This window comes from Oncorhynchus gorbuscha, linkage group LG25 (assembly GCF_021184085.1).
Source record: "Oncorhynchus gorbuscha isolate QuinsamMale2020 ecotype Even-year linkage group LG25, OgorEven_v1.0, whole genome shotgun sequence".
Lineage (NCBI taxonomy): Eukaryota > Metazoa > Chordata > Actinopteri > Salmoniformes > Salmonidae > Oncorhynchus > Oncorhynchus gorbuscha.
In genome coordinates, this window is record NC_060197.1 from 3,897,703 (window position 1) to 3,924,030 (window position 26,328).

At 40.6% G+C, this 26,328-nt stretch overlaps 1 protein-coding gene across 9 annotated transcripts; it reads left to right on the top strand.

Moving 5' to 3' along the window:
• The first annotated feature begins 284 nt into the window (after window positions 1–284).
• On the top strand, window positions 285–17,763 carry LOC124013811 (aryl hydrocarbon receptor nuclear translocator-like protein 1). 9 transcript variants are annotated; one of them, XM_046328359.1, is made up of 17 exons: window positions 285–489; window positions 5,141–5,303; window positions 5,410–5,448; window positions 5,573–5,614; window positions 6,328–6,485; window positions 8,326–8,414; window positions 9,118–9,210; window positions 9,967–10,084; window positions 10,417–10,581; window positions 10,781–11,012; window positions 12,445–12,551; window positions 12,815–12,962; window positions 13,194–13,246; window positions 13,342–13,453; window positions 13,618–13,702; window positions 15,619–15,718; window positions 15,898–17,763. In XM_046328359.1, the coding sequence occupies exons 1-17, from the start codon at window positions 432–434 to the stop codon at window positions 16,068–16,070; spliced, it is 1,935 nt and encodes a 644-aa protein (XP_046184315.1). In that variant the 5' UTR covers window positions 285–431; the 3' UTR covers window positions 16,071–17,763. The 9 variants fall into 9 exon arrangements, with proteins under 9 accessions (XP_046184315.1, XP_046184317.1, XP_046184309.1 ...); XM_046328353.1 differs by lacking the exon at window positions 285–489 and adding an exon at window positions 540–905 and having other exon boundaries at window positions 8,329–8,414; XM_046328357.1 differs by lacking the exon at window positions 285–489 and adding an exon at window positions 544–905 and having other exon boundaries at window positions 8,329–8,414; window positions 10,435–10,581.
• Window positions 17,764–26,328: the final 8,565 nt, after the last annotated feature.

Here is a 26,328-nt window from a genome sequence, read left to right on the forward strand (position 1 = left end):
TCGTAGCCTATTTAGACAACCACTTTTCCCTCAAATACATGAAAAATTACACTTTGTAGCCTATCATTTTAGAGGATCAAATGAACGAATCTGTGTTTCATGAATGTTTGTCCTATTTGCTCTGGGTTAGACTATAGCTCTGGGTGAATGAATGCGAGTGTAGTGGTGATATAGGAGGAGACAGATTGACCTCTTCCGCGTTTTCCTGGAGTTATGTCCTCATTACCCAGGATGCTACTTTATCCTTGCACGTGTAGGTCTACGTTTTTATGTCTACCCCCTCCCCGCCTTAGTACAGAGAGAGGAGGAAAAAATAAAGTACGTTTACAATCCCCCGCCTCTTCTACAGTAGGCTATTTCTACCACATTTAGGCTACACTACCACTTCCTCATGTTCTGCGGCGCCGGGCTGCTGCTGACCGGCTCCAGCCATGTCCAAAAAGAATTTTGCCGCCGGCGGCAATGACGGGACCGCAGACAAACGAACAGGTACTAGTAGACCTACTTGTACCGCGTTCAAGACAACTTGGAACTCGGAAACTCGGAAACTGAGCTCTGGGTTTCACGTTTGAAAAGGTTCAGAATCAACCAATAGGAACATTACGCAAAAACCGTACGCAAATTCTCACTTGGGAGGTTCTGATCTTTCCGAGTTGTCTTGAAAGCACCACGTGTGAATTCTCTAGACTATGAGGTGATAATAGTTTATTGTAGTCGATGCTATGCGCGGTTTGGGATTTGAGGGGAGCTGTTTCTTTCGCTTTGAAAACAATTCTGGTTATTCCCCAAAATGTAGGTCAGTAGATCAGTAGAGCAAATGCACACCCGAGGAAGTCCTGGGACGCGCTCGTGGAAATTTTATAATTTTGGCCATATTTGTGGCATTCTACCATGTAATTTCACAGGTAGGATTTGTTGTGATTTTATAACAATATGTGCATGGTGGAATTGTATTTATGGTAAACCTGGTGTAAAACTATTCAGCTGCCTTTTCATTGGCGGTCAATAGATCTTATGTTCATCCCTTTGGTATTTTTTCCAAGACTAATAGTCTATGTCGGTTAGCCTGTTAATCAAATGAAATGGCACCAATCACGTAATTTATGCGTGGATAATGCTTGCACCATATCTTGTTCAGTCGCACGTATTGCCTAAATTGTGTTTTATATATGTGTTTGGATAGCCTAAAGTCATAGCCTAGTTTACAGGTTTTCATAGTTGTAGAATTTCAATGTATCGCGGCAAGTTTGTACTTTTGGTGACGAGAATTTCCAATGTCTAAAGCATTCTGATGCATTGCCATATGTTCGTAAACGGATCTCCATGACCACACTGTGATTTTGGCGATGCATGGTAAAATGTTAAAGAATATTTCCAAGAATTGGGTTATGAAACAGTTTCCAAATTCTTAAAGTGGGTGGGTGGATTTATTGGAACGCAGCCCAAAACAAGTATTGTTCCTTCCCGAACGTGCAAGCTAGGCTAATATTCTGCATTCATACTTAATAACGCAATTTCCCATTCTGTAAGTTGACCATAACATCCAATACCGTACGTGTTATGAATGTAGTTGAATATGGTAACCCAGGACGCTCCTTTGAAAATAATACCTATTTGCAGCATAAAACATGAGTAAAAATGTATAGGCCTGCCTGACACATTTTAATTGAGCCTATACGCTACATCAAATAGGCTAGCTGCGCTTTGGCCAATATGACTAGTAACTTGTTTAGGCTATGTAGGCTAGTTTTCAGTTAGTTTGTAAAACACTAGAGCCTATAATTTGATAACTTTTCAAACACAAGCTGCACGTGTCAAATATGAGGCAAACATTTTGACATTGGTTGACAATTCTTAATGGTGTTGTAGGCTTAACACTCAATTTCTGTAACAATATTGATTTATTCCTGACTTAATAATGATTGCACTTAATGTAGTACCAGACCTAAAGGTGTTCTAGGATGCCAAACGTTACACAGGAATGGATAAAGAGAATGGACATAGGAAATAATGTATTACATAGCACTCTGTTAGGCAACCAATTGTTAAAACCGTATTGCCAACAGTCAACTGTACTTCGCCTGAATAGCATAGATTCCTCCATTACAAGATGTATTCCCTCTGTTTTGTATATTGAATAAACAAAATGTATTCTACTGTCAGCCCTCTTTCTTAGTATTGTACCTCATCTCATGTATGCATGTGTCCAACATGGTATTGCCATTTTGCCTGGCCCATAGTATTATTCAAAACCAGTGTGGGGGTGGGGGCGATTCCTGTGGGAGTGAAGGGGAATGGCTCTCAGGTGAAGTAGTCAGATTGGCAAGTGTGACCAGTGTAGAGTTGCCTTTCTTTTCTTGACTTAAAAGACAGCCAAAGGATTGGATCTATTTTCAGTTAAGAAAAACAAGCTTCTTTAAATTAAGTGATGTGTAAAGCTCAGATTCCTCTGAAAGAAAATGTGCAAACACAAGGAGGTATGATTAGCCATTAATGATTAACCCATAATTAATTCTAGGCTTTTACATGTAAGATTGATGAAGAGGTTTGTGCAGGACAACTTCAATGGAACTTCCCTTTTTCCATGTGGGGGTGGGGTTATGATGGGGAGATGAGAATAAAGTGCATAATGTAAACCTGGACACTAATAACTAGTGTAAACCTGGACACTATTACCTAATAACTCTCAGGTATTAAACTACATGCTTTTTTTCCAGTGAATATAATAGAGAATCTGAACTCGGATACTCACCACTGACCAATACTGCCTTAACTAGATACTGCCATAACGTCATACTGCCTTAACTTCATACTGCCTTAATTAGATACTGCCATAATGGCATACAGCTTTAACTAGATACTGCCATACCTAGATACTGCCATAACATCATACTGCTGTGCTGTCTAATCAACTTTTAGACATGAATGTTCTAGTTGTACCATAGACCCTATCGACACACTGGGGTTCTTGTGTGAGAGTGACTGGTGAGTAGTGAGGGATAGGGGAGGTTGATTATGAGGCACCAGCACCAGTAGAACCAGCCACAGGAAGCTCATCTGATGAGGGAGAGTCCTTTTGAGGGTCCATTTATATGGCTGTGACTGCCAGGGTCTTCATCATTATCATCATCAGCTGAAGACTTGGACCAATGGAGTAGTGTGATCCTCGCCACATTTATCCAGCCAGGAGAGAGCATCATCCATGGAAGGTTCCGTGGCTGCGTTATCGAGCTCCAGTGCACAGCCTTCTCACTCCGTCACACAGGCCTCACTTGACATACAGTCATCTCTTAGGAAGCCAGGACCAGAAGTGAAATCAAGGTGATTCAATTGACCTGGTTTCTGCACCACCCACTCATGTCCTGCACAACCAGTGAACTTGTTGATGTCTGGTTCTCAGTTGTCAGTGTGTTTGTGTTTCCCTCTGCATCTCCTATTAGTGTCAAGAACTGGATCAACATTTAAGAAGAGTACTGTGAATTTTTACTTTCAGAGAACAGAAATGAGTTTCTGCTTGCATCCCAATCCCCCCAAGATACACACACCCTAAGGGGTCGGAAGCACTCTGAGCATTTAAGGGTTAACTGCTTTGCTCAGTCACAACAGCAGGATATGCCATGGAGAGAGGCTTGCCAAGCCAGGAAATGACTGCTGCGTATTTACCAGGGGTTGCTCCGGTCCCCTGATGAACTTTGATACAAACTGGGTCAACGAAATGGACGTGTAGCACAACCATTTCCCCACATAACTACCTAATTGTATTTGATATGACATTGTCTTCCCCTTAAGTTAGTTACTGCAAAATAGGGATCTTCACTCTTCCCTTTAGAATTGTGTTGGATTTTATGAAATGTATGATGTTCTAATTTATATCAATTTGTAGGTAATATTAATGTACATTCTAAATTTACCTCAACCCTGAGCTGCTCACTGTCATAGTCAAACATCCAAAAGCTACAATGTGTCTACTTGATTGGGCAACAAACTTTGTCAGATTTGTCTGAACTATTTTCATGAAAATGGAAAAATAAATAAATGGAGATGAACCCTATATGATGTTACAACTACAGAATTAGCTAAATGATTACAATTACCATAGTTCCACTATCATCTCTACCTGTGGAATATTTCCACTAGTTTTGCTTTTATGCTACTACAGTTTCTCATGCTTGGTGAGATGCCTGCAGGAAAAGGAAGAGAGAGGGCAGGGCTGGAATATTTTCTGCATTCCACCTCTATCAGAAATGACCCCAAAATTTCTAGACCTAGCCAAGGTTAGTTCATTATTAATTATTCGTAAACATTTGTTTGCATTAGAATCCCAAAAGATCTTCCCCCTTTTAAACAATATTTTATATAAAATATCACCGCTTACAGTATAATGGGGAGTTGTGCAGGAAGTAGGTCAATGTTACAGCATTATATAAGCAGTGAAGTAAGGCGATAGCAGAAACCATCACGTGCTGCATGCTGGGGGAAACTGGGATAAAGCCAGTGAGTGGTTAGACGCCCTCTTATGGTGACTTTTACATGCTACATGGAAACTCATCACGTGCTGCTTGACAGCCGGGAGAAACTGTCAGTGCCGGAGGATGGTGTCTCGTAGGCTGATTTAGGTTGGAGTTCATTCACCCCACCTGCCAGGTTTATGGCTTTCAAGATTACTAGTTACAAGCTGGAAGGCCATTTCCAGTTATCTGAACTGAACTGAAATTAATTTACACTGAGGAACATTTGTCAATGGGCTTACAATTGAGAGTTTATTTACAGTCCTCTCAAGTGGATGTTAGTTAGTGCATACACACTTATCCTGTGACTGATCACCACAAGAACATTTACATTTATAAGATGGTTTCAAATTATTATTATTTTAAAAACTTTTTGCACAATATTAAATTACAATCCAAGGCGGCTTGAGGTCAACATCCATTGAGTTGGTATTTGTGCCATCTTCTGAGGAAAGCAAGTAACTGCAAGCATTCCTTATTTTATTTTCTCAGTCCTCAGTTGATGGTTTCAGTTGATTATCAGGGATATGTGAATGTTCTTCGTGGAGGTTTTTGACATTGGATGAATTACAAATGATGAGAAATCAAAACTAATGTGTCAGTTTTGTATGGTTCTTGTGCCTGTGGTTTAGGACCCTTGCAGTTAGGAGAAACCAATAGCCTTCCTGTTTCTCGGCCTGACGTCATAACGCCCCACCTGGCAGGAGCCATGCCTGATGTCATAACCCCCCACCTGGCAGGAGCCATGCCAATTCAAGAGCTGTCTAGGAAACGGAAGGGGGATATAGACAACAGGTAAGAGCAGAGAGACCTCACCTTTCATAAAGCAGGATAAAAATAACATTCTTATTTTTGTCTCTTACCCGGTGAACTTATATTTTATGTTCTCCATGTCTTGCAGGGAAAATGGTGATGCTCAAATAGAGGAGGAACAGAGCAGGTATTTGAAGATTCTTTAGTAATGAATTTTATTTCAGCACTAATCTTTGGCAAGATCTCTCAGGGCCAGGCCAAGTGTTGAAATTAATCATTTTAAATAATATATATTTCCCATTCCAATTCAGATCGGAAGATGATGATCAACAGGTGAAAATAAAATGCTTCAGGTAAGAGCCTGGGCATACATATTCATTTGGTATATTGAAAAGGGAGTTAAAGGCCAAATGCAGCTGTTTAAAATAATCTCAATATCAAATCATTTCTGGGTAACAATTAAGTACCTTACTGTGATGGTTTTCAATCAAAATGGTTGAAAATAAACAACAATAGCTTCTTAGCAAGAGCAGTTTCTCAAGCAAGAATTTCTCTAGGACTGTCTGGGAGTGGTCTGAGTGGGGAGGGGAAAACTGAAAAGCAATTTGGAACTCTCTTATTGGTCTCTTAACTAATTTACCGCCTGGTGAGGTCACCAGGCAGGCCAAAACTCCATCCCTCCAAAACTGGCTGAAATTTCAGGCGGTCATTTCAAACAGCTCTTACGCTAAAAGGACATTATCATAATTATCACAGTATTATTCCAACCACATGTGAAAATATATAAAACACAGGAAAATCACATTTTTGACTGCACTGGCGTTAAAAAACAGGAGGATACTTTAATATTATATATTACCTAATACTCTAATAATACAGTTGAAGCTGGTGGCATGATACGAATGACCACATAAATGTAACGCCAATAATAACAATAACACACACACTTTCATGTGTTGTTGCTTTTATAAATGATATCATGCTGACTTGATAGCAACCCATCAGACACCTGTATACTTAAGTGTGTGAGAGAGACAAATAAGTGTAATTGTGCCCTCACTCACAGGGAGCCACACAGCCAAATTGAAAAGCGGCGGAGGGACAAAATGAACACCCTTATCGATGAGCTGTCAGCCATGATCCCCTCCTGTAACCCCATGGCCAGAAAGCTTGACAAACTCACTGTGCTGCGAATGGCTGTGCAGCACCTCAAAGCCCTGAAAGGTAGGCCTCATCATCCCTAAACTGTCCTTGCAACACAGTACCAGGCAATCTTTGCAGCACCACACATCTCTTTAAGGTAGGTCTCATGAAGCTATACTAATGCAGTTAGATCCTAGGACACACGATGGCGGCAAAATACACAGCTGTGCACAAATAACTTGGTTCATTGCTGATAATATACAGTACCAGTCAAATGTTTGGACACACCTACTCATTCAAGGGTTTTTCAATATTTGTACTATTTCTACTACATCAAAACTATGAAAAAACACACATGGAATCATGTAGTAACCAAACAAGTGTTAAACAAATCTAAATATATTTTATATTTGAGATTCTTCAAATTAGCCACCCTTTGCCTTTGTGACAGCTTTGCACACTCTTGGCATTCTCTCAACCAGCTTCATGAGGTAGTCACCTGGAATGCATTTAAATGAACAGGTGTGCCTTGTTAAAGATAATTTGTGGAATTTCTTTCCTTAATGTGTTTGAGCCAATCAGTTGTGTTGTGACAAGGTAGGGGGGGTATACAGAAGATAGCCCTATTTGATAAAAGACCAAGTCCATATTATGTCAAGAACAGCTCAAATAAGCAAAGAGAAATGACAGTCCATCATTACTTTAAGACATGAAGGTCAGTCAATGCAGAAAATGTCAAGAACTTCAAGTGCAGTCACAAAAACCATCAAGTGCTATGATGAAACTGGCTCTCATGAGGACCGCCACAAGAAAGGAAGACCCAGAGTTAACTCTGCTGCAGAGGATAAGTTCATTAGAGTTAACTGCACCTCAGATTGCATCCAAAATAAATGCCTCACAGAGTTCAAGTAACAGACACATCAACTGTTCAGAGGAGCCGTCATGGTCGAATTGCTGCAAAGAAACCACTATTAAAGGACACCAATAATGAGAATAGACTTGCCTGGGCCAAGAAACACGAGCAATGGACATTAGACTGGTGGAACTCTGTCCTTTGGTCTGATGAGTCCAAATCTGAGATTCTTGGATTTTAACTGCCGTGTATTTGTGAGACGCAGAGTAGTTAAAAGGATGATCTCCGCATGTGTGGTTCCTACCGTGAAGCATGGAGGAGGAGGTGTGATGGTGTGGAGGTGTGTTGCTGGTGACACTGTCAGTGATTTATCTAGAATTCTTGGCACAATTATTCAGCATGGCTACCACAGCATTCTGCAGCGATACGCCATCCCGTCTGATTTGCGCACAGTGGGACTATCATTTGTTTTTCAACAGGACAATGACCAAAAACACACCTCCAGGCTATGTAAGGGCTATTTGACCAAGAAGGAGAGTGATGGATTGCTGCATCAGATGACCTGGCCTCCACAATCCCCCGACCTCAACCCAATTGAGATGAGTTGGACCTCAGAGGGAAGGAAAATCAGCCCACAAGACTGTTGGAAAAACATTACAGGTGAAGATGGTTGAGAGAATGCCAAGAGTGTGCAAGGCTGTCATCTTGGCAAAGGGTGGCTACTTTGAAGAATCTCAAATATAAAATATATTTTGATTTTTTTAACACTTTTTGGTTACTACATGATTCCATATGTGTTATTCACATTTACATTTAAGTCATTTAGCAGACGCTCTTATCCAGAGCGACTTAGTTTTGATGTCTTCACTATTATTCTACAATGTAGAAACTAGTAAAAGTAAAGAAAAACCATTGAAGGAGTATGTGTCCAAACTTTTGACTGGTGTTGTATGGTGTTGTATTTAATATTCATATGTATTTTTAACTCAAGTTATGATAGAAATGTTGAGCTCCTAAGGGACAGGTACAACACAGACTAACAGCTCAGTGCTGTGTTCGTCTCCACAGCAGGTGCTAGCAGTTCCTTTACTGACGTTAACTTCAAACGCAAGCCTTCGTTTCTGCCTCAGGATGATCTCAAGCACCTGGTGCTCACGGTAGGCCGCCCTTCAATCTGTCTCAATCTCTTTCTCCAATCAACCAAAATCAAGCCCATTTGGTATTGTGGCAGCAGTCACAACAGTGGGGTAGGATTATGTGGTGTGTCGATTTATAATTTTTGTGTGTTGGGTCTACTAGGCTCCAAAACTAGCTGAGAATTTGGGATATGGGAAATATAATATTAACCAATAATAAAGGGGTCTAGGGTTATTCCTTTATAATTACAATAATGAGGTCAAATCTACAATGGTTTTTATTTTCAAAGGGCCAAATTTTATCCAAAGTTATGAGAACATGGTGGACATGTTTCTTCTTCAAACTTTAAGTCTACACTTTTATTTTATGGACAGTACCACAGGTATACCCTCTTGGTTTGCTACAGAATTTTTCCATTCAGTTGCTAACTAACTTCACTCTGGGAAATTCCTAATTAGAAAAGGATGTGTCAACTGCTCAGTTCAATGTAGAATTAAATATAGAAGTAGCCAGTTCTTTCCGCTCGCTTGGAGTGTTCTGTTGTATAACCTTTGCCAACTCTGATCTCCCACAAGTGTGCATGTTTGTCACACAGAGTCGGCCATTTTAGAGTAAACCGAGAGAGTGGATACACACGGATGTTTTATACACTGTAGCAGTGTCAGTGTTTTCATGGATCCAGATTTAAATATATTGAGGTCGTGCCGTGTCTCATTTCCCCAGGCTGCAGATGGGTTCCTGTTCGTGGTGAGTTGTGACAGGGGGAAGATCCTCTTTACCTCAGAATCCGTCTCCAAGTTCCTCAACTACAGTCGGGTCAGTGAACTGGTTATACTTAAGCAATAAAGCCTGAGGGGGTGTGGTATACGGTCTGATATACCACGGCTTTCAACCAATCAGCATTCACCCAGTTTATAATATACAATAAGCAGGTCTGGCAGTCTTAATTTACTACTTCATTCTAAATTGAGCTAATTATTGAGGTGGATTCCAACAATGTCCCCATCACTCAATCCTATCTATTATCCACTTAAATACTCTCAATGACAACTTTAGGAAGAGGTCATTACTTAACAGTGTTTATTCCATTCATTTAGTTCCATGGTTTGGTTTTCTTTGGCCATTTGTAACAGGCACCCCATGCCCCTGCCACTCTCATTGATTGTTAGCTAGCGGTGGCTAAAGTTAGCAGACGTTTGTAGTGGCTGTCTAAAGAAAACTGAACCATGGATTATATTTTCTCCTGGCCCATTGATTACTTACAGGGTGAGGAACTATCTAACATTAAATTGTAAAATACTGAAATTCTCTTTTAGTACCTTGTAATTTCTGTACCATAGTAAAGTTATACCTGAATCTGTTTCATGCTTTATATTGTGGAGGTGATGCTTGAAGTGGAGACTGGAGGTTTAACCAGAAAGTTGAGGTGGTTCTGAAGTGGGGATCTGAATCATTTGTTTCCCCTAGTTCAGAAGTATAGTTGGCTAGCTAGCTAGCTCACACAAGATTTGGTTCCGGGCTCTGAGATGAATAGTTTGGTTCTGATAATTAAAGTGCTGTTTTTGTTTACAGTTGGAACTAATTGGACAGAGTCTTTTTGATTATGTCCACCCGAAGGACATTAGTAAAGTGAAAGAGCAGCTGTCAGCCTCAGGATTATACCCTCGTGAACGGCTCATAGATGCCAAAAGTAAGTCTGCAAAGACTTCATTTAAATGTATCTGATGCTGGGACTTTCATATCTATTTCTCTCTGTGTTCTGTTTTGTTTGTGTCTTGTTGAGATGCAGTTAAAGCTATGTCACCACTATAACGGTATTACTTTAAAGAAAGTTGCAGCTTTTATCTCAGTTCTATTAGCACAGGGGAAAGAGCAGAGAGCCTGGGTTCTGTTTGTTGTTGCTTTACTGGTTTCCACTTTGCCCTCGGTCTCTATTGAGGTCACAGATTCATAGTTTTTATATTATGTCTTCAATGTGTTTTTTTTATATTGTAAATATAATATGATGTTGTTGTATCATAGGCTCTCCCGGTTCTTTAGCAGGGTTACAGGTGCAGGACCTTCCTGTGGGAGCAGTTCAACTGTGTACAGGGGCACGGCGCTCCTTCTTCTGCCGCATGAAGCACAGCAGAACAGTTATGAAGACAGAAGACAAAACCATCCAGCCCAGCAGCTCCAAGAAAAAGGGTGAGAGAGCCATGCAGAAAGGACTTTCACTAAATACATCGTAAGAGCAGAGAGAAACGTGGTGGTCATCAACCCAGAAGCACAATTTATTTTTCTTGATTCCATCTCACTGAGGTTAGCCCTGATAGGGACATGATTGGAATTGCATATGGGGGTTAAACGTAAACACGTGTTTTATGTACACTGTCTCCCCCTGTAGAGTCTCAACGATACTGCACTGTCCATTGCACTGGTTACATGCGGAGTTGGCCTTCCACCCAGCTGGATGCTGAGAGTGACGATAACGAGTTCTCCCATCTGTCCTGCCTGGTCGCTGTGTGCCGTGTTCACCCTAACAATGCCTGTCAGCCCTCACTAGAGGTCAAGGTCAAACCCACCCAGTTTGTCACTCGCTTTGCAATTGACGGCAAGTTCACCTTCGTGGACCAACAGTAAGCTGTGCCTCTTACCCCCTCCACAAACCTTTTTGCGATTTTCACTCATTATTAAATATTCTTGGAAAGTGTTGGCATAATTTTGAACCAATACTGTTCATAAGGGGGCATTGTGGGCATATCCTTCACCTGATGAAAAACACTGAGAGGGAAATAAAACTGAATCTATACCCTGTGAAAGTAACCGCCCCTTTCGATTTACTTCTGGATCAAGTCCGCTAATCTTTTGAACTGGCTTCACGATTATATAATCAAATTCGTAGTATATATATATATATATACATTACAATTATATTTGTTTTTACTGAGTTTTTTCACTTAAGACCATTGCGCTACGTTTTTGCCCATTGAAGACCATTCAAAAAGCCTACAAAAGTTTTTTTTTAACTACAAGGTTGAGGGGCAGTCACTTCCTGGTAACTTTCATAGCGTATTGTTCTCAGTCTTTTGTTCATATTCGATCTCTTTCAGCTGAGTTGAGTATGTTTTGATACATACTGTAATGTTAGCCAAGGCTACGGTAAGTTAAATTGGCCTTGGTTAACATTACAGTTATACCCTGGGTAACCCAACCTGTGCTTGTATTAACAGCGAAAGAAAGAAACAAATAAAGAGAAAAGCAATGACGTTGGTTAAGGCAGGCCTGGCAGGCAGTCATCTTGGATAGGGTTTGCCATGGCACCCCCTACCCATACCACAGTGGCTGTAAGTGTAATGGGGCTACCCCAAGTTTTCCGGCAACTGGTCTGAATGCATTCCAAGTGAGACAATATACCCCTTGAAGAGATGACTGTACTGATTATTTCAAGAGATGGCAGCAGTACAATACTAGTACTATTGGTTTGAAATACAGATTATAAATTGAAAAATGTTTACTTGGAACATTGTGTTGCAAATATTGTTTTTCACATAGTAAGCATGTCAAGATAAAGACCTTTTCACTTATCGGTTGTCAAATAGTTAGCTTCATTTCACAACAGGAGCCCTTTAACATATGTGAATTTATTATTGTGACCCAGGCTGTCCTAAAATGTAACACTGGTGGTGAGATCTTCTGACCAACAGCAGAGAGTGCATTGAACGCGTCAGTCCAATTTGATTTATGTTTACAGTATAATTCATATTATCTGTAAGTAGTTTTCTTTTTGTTGTTTTGAGTGAGATTCTTTCTACTTTGGCATTTCATCCCAATTCAGGAAACAAGAACCCAGCTCACTTTACCGTGGTCAAATGTTTGACAACCATTCCATTTACTCTTTTCCATAGAAACAGAAAGTCTGCATCATGTATATTGATGATTCTAGTTAGTATTTATTGTGCCAGTCTGAAATGATGTACATAGTTAGAGCTGGTAAGTGGACAGGAGATATCAACCTGGGACTGTAGTAGGTTTAGAGAGAATAACAGCCTCCTTGTCTCTGTCCTTCAGAGCCACTACTGTTCTGGGCTACTTGCCACAGGAACTACTGGGGACGTCTTGTTATGAGTACTTCCACCAGGACGACCTGCAACACCTCGCAGAGACACACAGGAAAGGTAATGGAGAATAGTTTGGTTGTCTTTCGTATCTACGTATGGGTGAGAACCATATGTTCTCCAGATGTGCAAGGTGCTCAAACAGATATTAATTATATTTCGGTTGCTCTTTATTTTGGGTTGCAGAAGATGAACAGGTTCTTACCTTTGTCGCATGGTAAAATGGTGATTACACTATGTGCATTATTTGTTTTTTATTGGGGGGATTCATGACTAAAACAAGCACATTGCAGTGATCGAAGTGGCATTTTGTGTCTCAACAGTTCTCCGCAGTAAAGAGAAGATTGAGACCAGCTGCTACAAGTTCAAAACAAAACTTGGCTCCTTCGTCATGCTTCAAAGTCAGTGGTTTAGTTTTATAAACCCGTGGACCAAAGAAATTGAGTTTATTGTGTCAACAAACCGAGTTTTGTAAGTGCCTTTTCACATTAGGTCTAGATTGTGAGTTGAACAATCTATAATGATATTCAGTAAAATACATTTAATTTAATAATCGGATTCGAATCAAGACACAAGTTCAGTCAAAATTGTCCCATTTTCGACCCAAAATGTAGCTGTTGTTCAAGAGTCCTCAGCGCTGTACTAATGACATCATACAAGGGATGTACAGTCATTTGTCATCTGTACCCTCTCCACTCACAGTGGACCCGGTCACACAGAAGCTGAACAGCCGAGCAGCTCCAAGCTGTTGGACGGTAAGGAAAGGAATATTTGTCCTGGTCATTCTGGATGTTGTTTGGGTGTGTGGACCGACATCAGCTCACTGTCCTGACCCCTCCCTCTGTTACAGAAGAGAGCAAACATACTATCCTTATCCCTGGCATCTCCAGTGGCATGGCCACTATGATCTACGCTGGCAGCATAGGGACCCAGATAGCAAACGAGCTCTTGGACTCCAACAGGTGTGTTGCGTGTATTATGACATTGTTTTACAGAGCTTTCTTTGACCACCAGGAGGAAGCTGGTGCTTGTACAGTCGGCTTACATCATTTTTTGTTTTATTGGCACATGACTTTGAATATTTTGTTGCCTTAGTCCTGCTTTCTTTCACCGCCAAAATGTGCAGGGTCAATTGTTCTCCATCGAGTGAAACCTCCAGTCCCTTCTGTCCACCTCGGGACAGATCTCCAATGGTCTCCTCTCATGCCAACGTGAGTCACCTTACCTACCTCACCTCTCATCCTACAGTGTCTTTAGGGCCCTAGGCAGTAGTTGTACGTTGACTATATACAGTATATCACAAAAGTGAGTACACCCCTCACATTTTTGTCAATATTTGAGTAGATTTTTTCATGTGACAACACTGAAGAAATGACACTTTGCTCCAATGTAAAGTAGTGACTGTACAGCTTGTATAACAGTGTAAATTTGCTGTCCCCTCAAAATAACTCAACACACAGCCATTAATGTCTAAATCGCTGGCAACAAAAGTGAGTACACCCCTAAGTGAAAATGTCTAAATTGGGCCCAATGTGTCAATATTTTGTGTGGCCATCATCATTTTCCAGCACTGCCTTAACCCTCTTGGGCATGGAGTTCACCAGAGCTTCACATGTTGCCACTGGAGTCCTCTTCCACTCCTCCATGACGACATCACGGAGCTGGTGGATGTTAGAGACCTTGCCCTCCTCCACCTTCCGTTTGAGGATGCCCCACAGATGCTCAATAGGGTTTAGGTCTGGAGACATGCCTGGCCAGTCCATCACCTTTACCCTCAGCTTCTTTAGCAAGGCAGTGGTCATCTTGGAGGTGTGTTTGGGGTCGTTATCATGTTGGAATACTGCCCTGCGGCCCAGTCTCTGAAGGGAGGGGATCATGCTCTGCTTCAGTATGTCACAGTACATGTTGGCATTCATGGTTCCCTCAATGAACTGTAGTTCCCCAGTGCCGACAGCACTCATGCAGCCCCAGACCATGACACTCCCACCACCATGCTTGATTGTAGGCAAGACTCACTTGTCTTTGTACTCCTCACCTGGTTGCTGCCACACACGCTTGACACCATCTGAACCAAATACGTTTATCTTGGTCTCATCAGACCACAGGACATGGTTCCAGTAATCCGTGTCCTTAGTCTGCTTGTCTTCAGCAAACTGTTTGCGGGCTTTCTTGTGCATCATCTTTAGAAGAGGCTTCCTTCTGGGACGACAGCCATGCAGACCAATTTGATGCAGTGTACGGCGTATGGTCTGAGCACTGACAGGCTGACCCCCCACCCCTTCAACCTCTGCAGCAATGCTGGCAGCACTCATATATATGCTGTATGGTCTTGGCCACCGTGCTGCAGCTCAGTTTCAGGGTCTTGGCAATCTTCTTATAGCCCAGGCCATCTTAATGTAGAGCAACATTTCTTTTTTTCAGATCCTCAGAGAATGCTTTGCCATGAGGTGCCATGTTGAACTTCCAGTGACCAGTCAGTATGAGGGAGTGTGAGAGCGATGACACCAAATTTAACACGCCTGCTCCCCATTCACACCTGAGACCTTGTAACACTAACGAGTCACATGACACCGAGGAGGGAAAATGGCTAATTAGGCGCATTTTGGACATTTTCACTTAGGGGTGTACTCACTTTTGTTGCCAGCAGTTTAGACATTAATGGCTGTGTGTTGAGTTATTTTGAGGGGACAGCAAATTTGCACTGTTATACAAGCTGTACAGTCACTACTTTACATTGTAGTAAAGTGTCATTCCTTCAGTGTTGTCACATGAAAAGATATACTCAAATATTTACAAAAATGTGAGGGGTGTGTACTCAATTTTGTGATATACTGTATATATATTTTTATTTTCATTACGGCATAAAGGGAGAGAGTATGGTGTTTTTTTACATGCAGGTCGCAACCATAACCACTTAAGTTCTTCCTATGAACACATGCCTTGCATAGATTAAATACTTTTAAACTGATTCTAATATTTTGATGTACTTTAACTTATCAATAACCAGGGTAAATATTACACCTCTTAATAGTTGCGTTTCAAGAGTCTTGTAAATGGGACTTTGTATCAAAAAATCTATAGAGCAAAGATGTTCTGTATTATTATGTACCCACTTGTCCTCTTGCAGATGTCAAATGAGGAGGTGACTGATACAGTGAGCAAACCTAGATTACAGTCTGCTTCAAAGGGGGCCACAAACGCTGGCAGCAACACACATATGGACAAAGGTAGTTACCATTCAAAATCCTATACTAAGTCATCTTAGAAGCAATGCATTTACATGATCTTTCATTTACCTAGACTGTTATCAGTCAGACGGTTTTAAGTGTATGTTTGGGTTACTTAGTTATACTTAGAGATATCCTTGGTTAGCATATGACTAACATAACATCGATTTTGATGACAGCCCATTCTCCCCCAGCAGAGAGCTCCCAGATGGACCTGGACAGCATGGTGGGACCAGGCCTCGGTATCCTGAGCAACGACGAGGCTGCCATGGCCGTCATCATGAGCCTGCTGGAGACTGATGCCAACCTGGGGGACGCAGTAGACTTTGACAACATGCACTGGTCTCACTAGCATAGATTCAAACGCCATGAATTCAGGAGAAGAATTTAGATTCCAATTCAAGAATTGAAAAATGATATTTATTCTTATCTACATGATTTCATTTATTTATTTAAGCATTTTCAAAGAGGATTTCGTTCAATTCCTGAATTGGGATTTTAATTCACTTCCAGAACTTAAATGGAATTGACCCCCAACTCCATTAGTCCTTAACTCTGTAGTTTATGGTTAGACGAACTCCATCCAGGGACTATTGTCATGTGCTCCGCTACCAAGGAAACAGATTTATGTGCTTCTGAGGGACTTCTACAGCTCTCTGTTTAAGTTTCAGCAAGAGAAATCCAGCCTGCGCTAAAACCAGCTAACTCTTTGGTGGCTTACACAGCTGGTTCAATTAGTGGGGATTTTTTTGATCAATGTTTCAATGTAACTGAATGTGTACTAAAACCACCCGAGTTTGCCTATATCTGGGGGAGGTCACAGATCGATAGCAGTTCGGTACTCTTGGGGTTCGCGCCGGTGTGAAAGTGATCAACTCAAATTCCAAGGTAGTGGACGGAGGCATAGGTTAATCAATTGCAAAGTATATTAACTCTGAACACTGATCACTTGTGTGAATAACTTGAAATGAAACATTACAAACGTGTCTTCACTCAAATTGTCATTGTCTATTATTACAAAGTGAAATTGTATATTGTTCTGTCTTTTTGCTCTTGCATTGTAGGCTTCTGTGTAGGTGTCTATTGTAAAGACACCAGCATTCCTTTTTCTGAAGTCACTCAAGAGGTAGAGCTGCTTCTCTTGAAATGTTTTTATTTACACTGAAACAGAACACCCTTAAGATGCACCTGCAGGGATGTAATGGAGGCTAAACGCACAGAAACAACTTTTTATTTTGTTGAAAGCATTTACACATGTATTCTGCAACGTTGGCGTCGTTAGCAATAGCAGGTGCTTTGCCTATCCTAGAGGAACACAATGGAAATAAGCTCTCGGGCTTGATTGTGTTTTGTCTTCAATGGTTTTAAATATCTGTTCTTCAACTTTTTAATGATCAAATAAAATACTCACCGCCAGTCATCACAACCAGCATTCAGGTCTTACCCAGTTTAATCCTTTTCCATTACATCCCTGTGCATCTGCCTTATACAAACACATCCTAGTTTGTTTGAAATGTGGAGGTGTGAAACTAATCCAGACAAGGAAAATAATGCTTGCAAACAACCTTTTGATCCTCGCTTCAGCAAACTATTGCGAAAGCCTCTTTTAGTCCAAGAACTCATCTCAATACCGTGTCTGCCTTTGCTATGAACAGAGAATTACTTTCTGTCTGTGTGAAGTTTGCACACCTTCCAAATACTTAAAATCCAAGTGCTTGAAAATAAATGAAGTCTGTGTTGCTGGAATTCAATCTAAATGCACTGTACTTTTTGTTCTGCAATTTTGGTTGGGGAACAAAATGAGGGACAAAAGGGAGAAATATCAGTGAATCCGTAATGACTTGAATTGTAATGCCTGTGTGCACTCCTGCAGTGTTGATTATTATTATACTTTTTGGGTGAGGGAAGATCATGGCTTCATGTGCAAAGAATCAAGTAATCTGGCACAGAAAAGCAAATGAATAAACTGCATGTCAAACTTTGATATTCTTTGGCTCTGACCAATGTATCCATGCAATTAAACATTCAAAACAAATCTGAACCCATTAACAAAGTTTAATATGAAACTTATGTTTTTATCTTGAAAGTTTGTAATCGTCATCTATAGGCATGACTTAAATATAGAAAATCTGGAAACTGCATTTCAATTCAGATGGAATATACAAAAATATGGATGTGAATGCAATCAAGTGTAATTGTCCCTAGGAGTACTATGGTCCTTACACTACCCTCTTCCTTTAGAAAGCGAGTCCCTCTGCTTCACTCTCACAAGTCCCTTGTACCCGTATTGATGGGAAATCATTTTTATGACCTCTCAGCATTGCCATCCCCTTTTCTGACACCCAATGTAGTTAATTCAGGGGGTACCGACCAAGATTCGATCCCGGTCCCCGTGACTGCCAGTTCAACACCTTAGCCAATACTGTATGTCATCCATAGAGATTCATATTTGTTGACTTAACAGAATTTAAAAATAATTGTCTCAATTAGCGTTTGCAACACTAGGATTGTGGGTTTGATTCCCGGGGCCACCCATATCTAAAATATATGCAAGCAAGACTAAGACACTTTGGATAAAAGCGTCTGCTAAATGGCATATATTGTATTACTATAGACCAGTTAGGGGTCAGAGGTGTGATGCAGGTATTTCCTTATTATCTAAATCAAAGGGAAAAGTCCATTGACCATTTAGAGTGGCACTTTTGCATTTTTCTTTGGCTTAAGTTACGGTAAGCCATATTCCATTTCCTTGTAGGAATAACACAGCATTCCTCTTAGTGTCATAGTCTTTGAGCACACTTGAGGCTGTATCTCGCTACAAGAGGTAAGCATTCACACTTCTTCCTGTTTTTAGGATCCTATTGAATCAGATGTAGTTGCTGACTTACTTTGTTTTCCCTGTATAGAATCAAAATGTCGATGGTACAGTACCTAATATCTGACAATGGATAAGAGTCCAGTCTTTAAGTACAGGCAATGCCCTCTCTAAAGATGAGCTTTACATAGCCAAAGATAACACCTGTACACAGATCTCATACAGTTGTAGGTAACTAATAGCCAGCATATATTTTGGCAGTTCAATGATCTAATACTACAGTCAAATTGAATAATTGACTTTTAGTTTCAAACCTTAAATTTGTAATTTTTCAACCCACTAATTCAAATGGTATAATATAAATAGTTTTCCATTTTATTTTTTTTTTTTTTTTTTCTCAATTTTCTCATCTTGAAATATTGGTGTGGTTGGTAGGAAAAACAGTGATTTCTAAGTCTGTAGTTCAAGTGTAGTCTGCCACTACAGTGACGGGGGAGCTCAACCTAGCCTATCTACACTGTAGTGCAATCTTGCCTGTCCAAAGTGCACTTAAGCTCTTCAGGTTAATTGGAGAACTCTTGCCCAATAAATAACCTTTGAGTTAAGTGGGTGGTTCTTGACGTGGCATCCACGATTCTTCAGAATTCTAAAACATACTTACTTGAAATGTTTGGAAGTTAATTACCTATAGTTTTAATTTTTCAGTTTAACATTTATAGTGTTGATTCAGGAGTTAAATTAACACTAAAGAGTTAAAGGAACACCCAGTGGTGTAAATTATCCCCCGTGTTGGTGTTAATAACCAGACTTGAACCAAAACCAGGCCAATCATTATATTTCCCAGCATGCTCTAATGCAGGTAGGCTTTTTATTTTATTTTCCAATATCTATGTTTTTGGATGTAATTGATTGATTAATTAATCTTATGCTACCCCAATTATAAATAACACTTTTTTCTTAGCTAATCCAATCTGTTACTTGGACTTTTTGCAACCGTTAATGGTTGTTCCCGTTTAGAAGTGTTAGGTAGTCTCATAACTTAGTATTCCCAACCCTGGCATTCATTCTGAATATAGGTTAGGGGTGAATAAAAATGTAAAATGTTGGATATACCTGGCTGGATTCCAATAGGAATTATACATCACTTTGAAAGCCAGCATAATGTGACTTGCAGGCCGGATGTGAGTTTCAGGCTCTGTACTAGGGTTAAATGAGGCCTTCAAAATAATAATATTTTAATTATTATTATTTGTATTTGTTTTGGAAAGTTTTTATTTATAAACTTCCTTAAAAACAGCTCATATATTTATGCATCATTTTTACAGATAAAAAAAATAATAAAGGCACAAAAAACAGCATTTGAATATTACATTTATATTTGTTAAAAAGTACAAGTTGTTTATTGAAAACAATAAAACAACCATCAATAAAAGTACATTTTCTTGTAAAAGCCATTTAAAATGTGCACAAATTATTTAACAAAGGTAAAATATTTTTAAGATATGGAAAACATGTTAAAAAGCTGTCTTCCGTCCTTTGTACAGGAACAGGGTGAGTCCTTATCAAACTCGCCTCCTCCTGCTCTTCTGAATCAATTACCGTCCTGTCCTTCGGGGCCCAGAGCAGATCCCTCCCCTAGGGGCATCGCCCTTGGTGCCGTGGCCGCCGGGACCTTGGGTGTTGTGGGGGACCCTTCATCTGGGGTCGAGGCCCCATTTCTTCTGTACCACCCCAGGGCTTCTGTGGCTACCATGGCCACTGCCTGGGGGTGGTCTACCAGCAGGTTGCGGGAGGACCGCAGTGCATCCTTCAGACATGTGAGTGTGGACCAGAGCTTGGGTGAAGGCCTTCGGTGGAATAGGCCTTTCGGCCCACCCCATTAGGGGGCATTAGGTCCTCCCCTGCTGGCAGACACGGGGAGATCAGGGGGCCTGCTTCCTTCCACAGGTCCCTGGCGGCTCTGCACTCCCAGAGCAAGTGCCTCACCAACTCATCTTGGCCGCAACGTGGTCGGGGGCACGCAGATGTCCTCGCCATGCCCCGGGAGTGCATAACGGCCCTGACCGGGAGGATCTCGTGGGCGACCATCCAGGACAGGTCCCGTTGCCGATTCAGCAGAACAGGATGGGCCACGTTGTGGGCTCGCCTATAGCAAGCCTGCACTCTCGACACACTGGTTCCCACTCCTGCACAAGAGAGAGAAGAGAGCTGTGTTTAGTTAAAACCGTGATTGCCTGTTTTTACAGTTTAAAATGTTTTTAAAACTTTTGGAGCTGGACATAGTGTGTGGGGAGCAGGAAAGAGACTGGGGCTTGCATGTCAAATGGGATCAGCCCTAGTCCTGAGGTATGATCCCAGCCAGAACCGTGCGAGGGCCTGGGTCTTGTTGTTGACCGGGAGGTTGGCAAGAGTGAGATGTAATGCTGTGTAGCAGCTGCCCAAGAACAAGTAGAGGTCAGACAAGACTTCCCCCCCTTGGACCTGGGCCTCTTAACCACCTCCCTCCTCAGCCTCTCCCACTTGCTTCCCCACAGAAAGTAAAATAGCATCCACTCCAGAGCTAAAAGAGTTGTATGTGGGGGGGGATCTAAACAGAACTGATTAATAAAATATCATATTCACTTTAGATCTCACTTGGTGAAGGTCACAGGACTGAACAGGAATGAATGTAACAACCATGTCTCTGTCACTAGCAAACAGTCATAAGTGATACTGGCAACTCTAAAATTCACTTGGAAGGCACACTGGGAAATATGCAAATATGGCTCAACACCCTACAGCATTAAAACACCCAATTGCATTTATCAATGCATTTCGGTAAAGAACCATCATGTTTCTTGTAGAACCTTATATTGATTTGTGTACGGTTCTACAAAGAACCATCCCATTTAAGGTTTTGGCATCGCTCTGAATAACATTTCAACTGGAACCTTTATTTTTAAGAGTGTAGACGAATAAGCTACCCTAACCTGTAGGCTGTATTGGGAATGTGAAAGTAAATTAGACTATAGCCCATCAGCATTATAGGCCTATGCAACGGCTGCGGGAGGGGTGAAGTCTGTACGTGTTTATCCTACAATGGAGGATGTGGACCAAGATTTACCAACAGAGTTTGCAATTTTTCAAAATCAAGGAAGGTTCAGCAAATGCGCCCAACTTTGGTAATGATCTAAATAATATTTAATTTTTTACATGAGGTAATGCAATGCACAGATTTACAGAATCATTATTATTGTGAAATACTGCATAAACCTTTGTTGACGTTATTGGCCACTCACATAACTGTTAAAAGTTTACAATGTCATGCTTTGTTTATTTAACTGTGTTGCTGCATTTTGGTTTAATGTGGCCTTCAAATAAATTACAAGCTTACTTTACAACCTAATGTGAAATTAAATGTGAAATCTTACATTTTCCACAGAAAAAAAAGAAATTTGTCATGACTTCATCTTTGGACGCTGCTCTCAACAAGGTACAGTAACTGCTTGCTTAACAGTATTGCTAACTTTCTCACAAGTCCTTACCGGTTAGTGATTTCAAATCCTCTGTCTTGCAAACACAAGTGACGGCCCTCTTGACAACAACTTAGCATGTTGCGCAACCAAAAAGTTAGGCGTTCAATGGAGTGAGGTTTTCAATCCAACTCAGTTACAATAGCACTGGTGTATTATGTTTACAGTATTTTACAGTATTTTTAATAACACAATGTTCTAATTTCCCCGACTTAATCAGCAAGATCTATTGAACTAATATTGATTTCTATTTAAGCCAAGTGCATGGGCGTTCATTTTACTATGCCATACCAACGAGAGGTGGAGAATGGACGTGGCTGGTCACATATCCCAGACAATGAGGGCATTGAAAGGGACTACTGTGACCCAGCAAACACACAGAGGTATGTATGTTCACAACGTGTTGTTAGGATGCCGTGAGACAATGGGGATGTGTAAAAATGAAATAAAAGCATTGAAGATGTTCTTTTGTCCAACAGTTGCCAGATACTTTATCCTGTTGCAGGATACTTTTTGTAGTTAACTTTATCACCATGTCTCGTGGGCACCGCAAAGTTTTCCGCCTTGCTACGGTTTCTCCCGGGACCAGCCAGATGCTGTCTTTGCTACCAAGTGGACCTGGTACTGGGAGGAAAACCATGGTGGCTGGACTCCATATTTGTCACCAGTATGTAGTGATGATACCTAATTTCTCCCTCTAATATGGCACAAAGAAAATAAGAAAGTGTGTGTGTGTGTGTGTGTGTGTGTGTGTGTGTGTGTGTGTGTGTGTGTGTGTGTGTGTGTGTGTGTGTGTGTGTGTGTGTGTGTGTGTGTGTGTGTGTGTGTGTGTGTGTGTATGTGTGTATGTATGTATGTATGTATGTATGTATGTATGTATGTATGTATGTATGTATGTATGTATGTATGTATGTATGTATGTATGTATGTATGTATGTATGTATGTATGTATGTATGTATGTATGTGTGTATGTGTGTGTGTATGTATGTGTGTGTGTATGTGTGTGTGTGTGTGTGGAGGACCTGAGAGGTGTACATCGATCTTCTAAGTACTGTGGAGGACCCTGTAGGTGTATGTATGTATGTATTTATTGCGTATGTATGTATTTATGTATGTGTGTGTGTGTCTCCTAAGACTGTGGAGGACCTAGAGAGGTGTACATCGATCCCTCCCGTGGCTCGCTGATTGAGTTTACTGCTGGAAGATTCACCTATGAAGTACATTTGGAAGGTAGGCAGGTATCAGATGTGATTAAGTATGGTGTAGGTACAGTACAGTTAAAATACTGGTCCTAAAAACAGGTTTACGGAACACTAAAGATTGAACAATGAAACATGTTGTCCCATCTGAAACTCACAGGATAGTCAAATTTCATTGTTGATAGGGAGTACCTTGTATGTTGTGTCTGTAGGTTACTCATCCATTTTTGTATACCTATTTTAGTCTCTGAACTGAGAAATGTATACTTTTAGTCATGATCCAGATAAATACAAGCTCACACACCCAAAGACTGGTAAGAAGATGGCCGATGTTCAAATCATCCATAGATGTTCAGAGAGCTACTGGGTAAGAGTGAAATACAGCAAACTCAATTGATGATTGATTTTCTAGGGGAAGGATACAACATTATGTAATTAGATTTTGGTTCACTGAGTATGATATTGGGTCTCTAGATTTGTATTATCTTTGCAGTATGATGAGGACCATGTGTTCGTTGATGACACTCGGAATGCCCTCATTTCTTTCTTAAGCACATCTAATACCACCATTTCTTCTGTGCCACCTTTTTGGGACCAGTCTCGGTTGCCTGGGATTGGCTTTGAGGTAATACAAAACACTGAGCATTGTGTCAATACTCACTGACTGTCAGTCTGACGTTACATTGAAATAACATTGAATATGAATTAGCTTATGAGGACTTTGTCTTACTGTAAATCTGTCTTCAGCAATAAAGTGATCTGCTGTACCGATATTGTGCAGGAAAAAGTAAGATAAATTATTTTGTCTTAGTTAATGATCATACCAGATGATGTAAAGCATGGGTTGGCCAGGTTTTCCATTCCAATTTGAATGGCAAAGCAAATATATATATTTTCCATTAATGTATTTTGTAAATTAGTGTTTAGTTGCAGATTTATTTGTTAGATTAGTAATGCATAATTGACTGTATGGACACTCCCAAGACCTTAGTATTGTGTGTCCAAGCAATAGAAAGTTAAGGCTACTCAACTGTCAGCAGTTGACAAGGTCAGGGATGAACTGTGTATTGTGATGTGATAATATGGGGTGGCAGGTCGCCTAGTGGTAGAGTGTTGGACTAGTAACAGGAAGGTTGCAATATCAAATCCCCGAGCTGACAAGGTAAAAATCTGTCGTTCTGCCCCTGAACACGGCAGTTAACCCACTGTTCTTAGGCCGTCATTGAAAATAAAAATGTGTTCTTAACTGACTTGCCTAGTTAAATAAAGGTAAACTATAAAGTAGGGAAACTACACAAATGTAGTTTGATAATTTCTTGGGTTCACAGTACGCTAATAAACGCTTGCTTGTCATTTTTTTTTTTTATTTTTATTTTTAAAACTATTTCTTACCTTGCCACCATCACCAACAGTGCTGAAAGAAGATTTAGTAATACAACTACCATGGACTAAATTCTGGTAACAGGACTCTGGGCTGTACCAAATACGTTTGGATAGAGGACAGATGTCATAAAATGGTCAATGTGAGGTTCTGAAAAATGTTTCAGGATAATTTTAACCAACTTTGGATCTAAATAGAACTTTGTCAGGTGTGTCCATTAGTCTCCTCCCATGCCACCAACATGTACCCCTCCTCCTTTAGTACCTTTAGGGCCTATGGTAATTTCATGTTGTATGTTTTATGAAGATGAAAACACAAATCTCTATCCATCAATAAAGTTGAATATGAAACTGATGTTATCTTGAATGTTTGTAAATGTAATTTTCAAGGAAATACTTTAATATTAAACTTCTGAAAACTACATTTTAAATCTGAATCTGAATATTGAAAAAAATGTCTATGTGAATGCAAAAGCATAGTTATCAAGTTTGTCGCTAGGAGTTGAACTATGGTCCTATGACCTTTTGCCTTGACAAAGACGAGAGGGCAGGAAAACTGGTAGAAATGGGATTCATACTTGGAGGACGACAAAATAATTCAAGTCCAAAAGCAAATTCTGTCCTATTGTCACGGCTCTCGTCGGAATGAGGATCGGACAAAAGTGCAGCGTGGTAAGTGTTCATGATATTTTATTACTCAAAAAACACTCTTAACAAAATAACAAGGTGAAAAAAACCGAAACAGTTCTGTCAGGTGTTGACACTAAACATAAATTAACTACCCACAAAACACAGGTGGGGAAAAAGGCTGCTTAAGTATGATTCCCAATCGGAGACAACAATAGAAAGCTGCCTCTGATTGGGAACCACACTCGGCCAAAAACAAAGGAATAAAGAACCTAGAATGCCCACCCTAGTCACACCCTGGCCTAACCAAAATAGAGAATAAAAGCCTCTATGGCCAGGGCGTGACACCTATGGTTAACAACTCCTCGATTAATACCTATTGTAGGTTAGTCGAACAAGAAAAAACAAACCATATTCAGAAGAACCTCACCAGGACAGAAAAACAGGAACTTAATGAACTAATGAAAGACTCATCTTTGGTTATCAAACCTGTGTTTGTTTTAGACTATGAAAAATACAAATAAGAGATTCTGTGTCATGTATTGTCATGTTATGTCTTGTTCCTGTTCTTTCTCTTCACTTCGTTTCCCCCTGCTGGTCGTATTAGGTTACCTTCTCTTCCTTTCCTTCCCCCAGCTGTTCCTCATCTCCTCTAACTACCTCGTTTACCCTCTTCCACCTGTTCCCTTTTTCCCTCTGATTAGGTCTCCATTTCTCTCTCTGTTTCTGCTTCTGTCTTTGTCAGATTCTCGTTTGCTTCACCCTTGTCCCGTCCTGTCATAATCTGCCTGTCTTCATCAGATGCTACGTGTGATCAGGTACCTCTGTCCTCTACAACCCGCGCCTACCCGGAGAGACCAGCAGTCTGTTGCCGCTAACCCTGCTATTCTCCTCTGCTGCTAGAAGGGGACTCTCCTGTAAAGATCAGAGGACTTTATGATTTATTTGTCGCCCTCTCTGCGGGTTGTCTATTTTGTCAATCGATACATCTGAAGAGGATCTATGTCTTCCCTGTGTTTGGACATTAAAAGACTCTGTTTCAGTTAAACTGCTTTTGGGTCCTCACTCACCTGCAT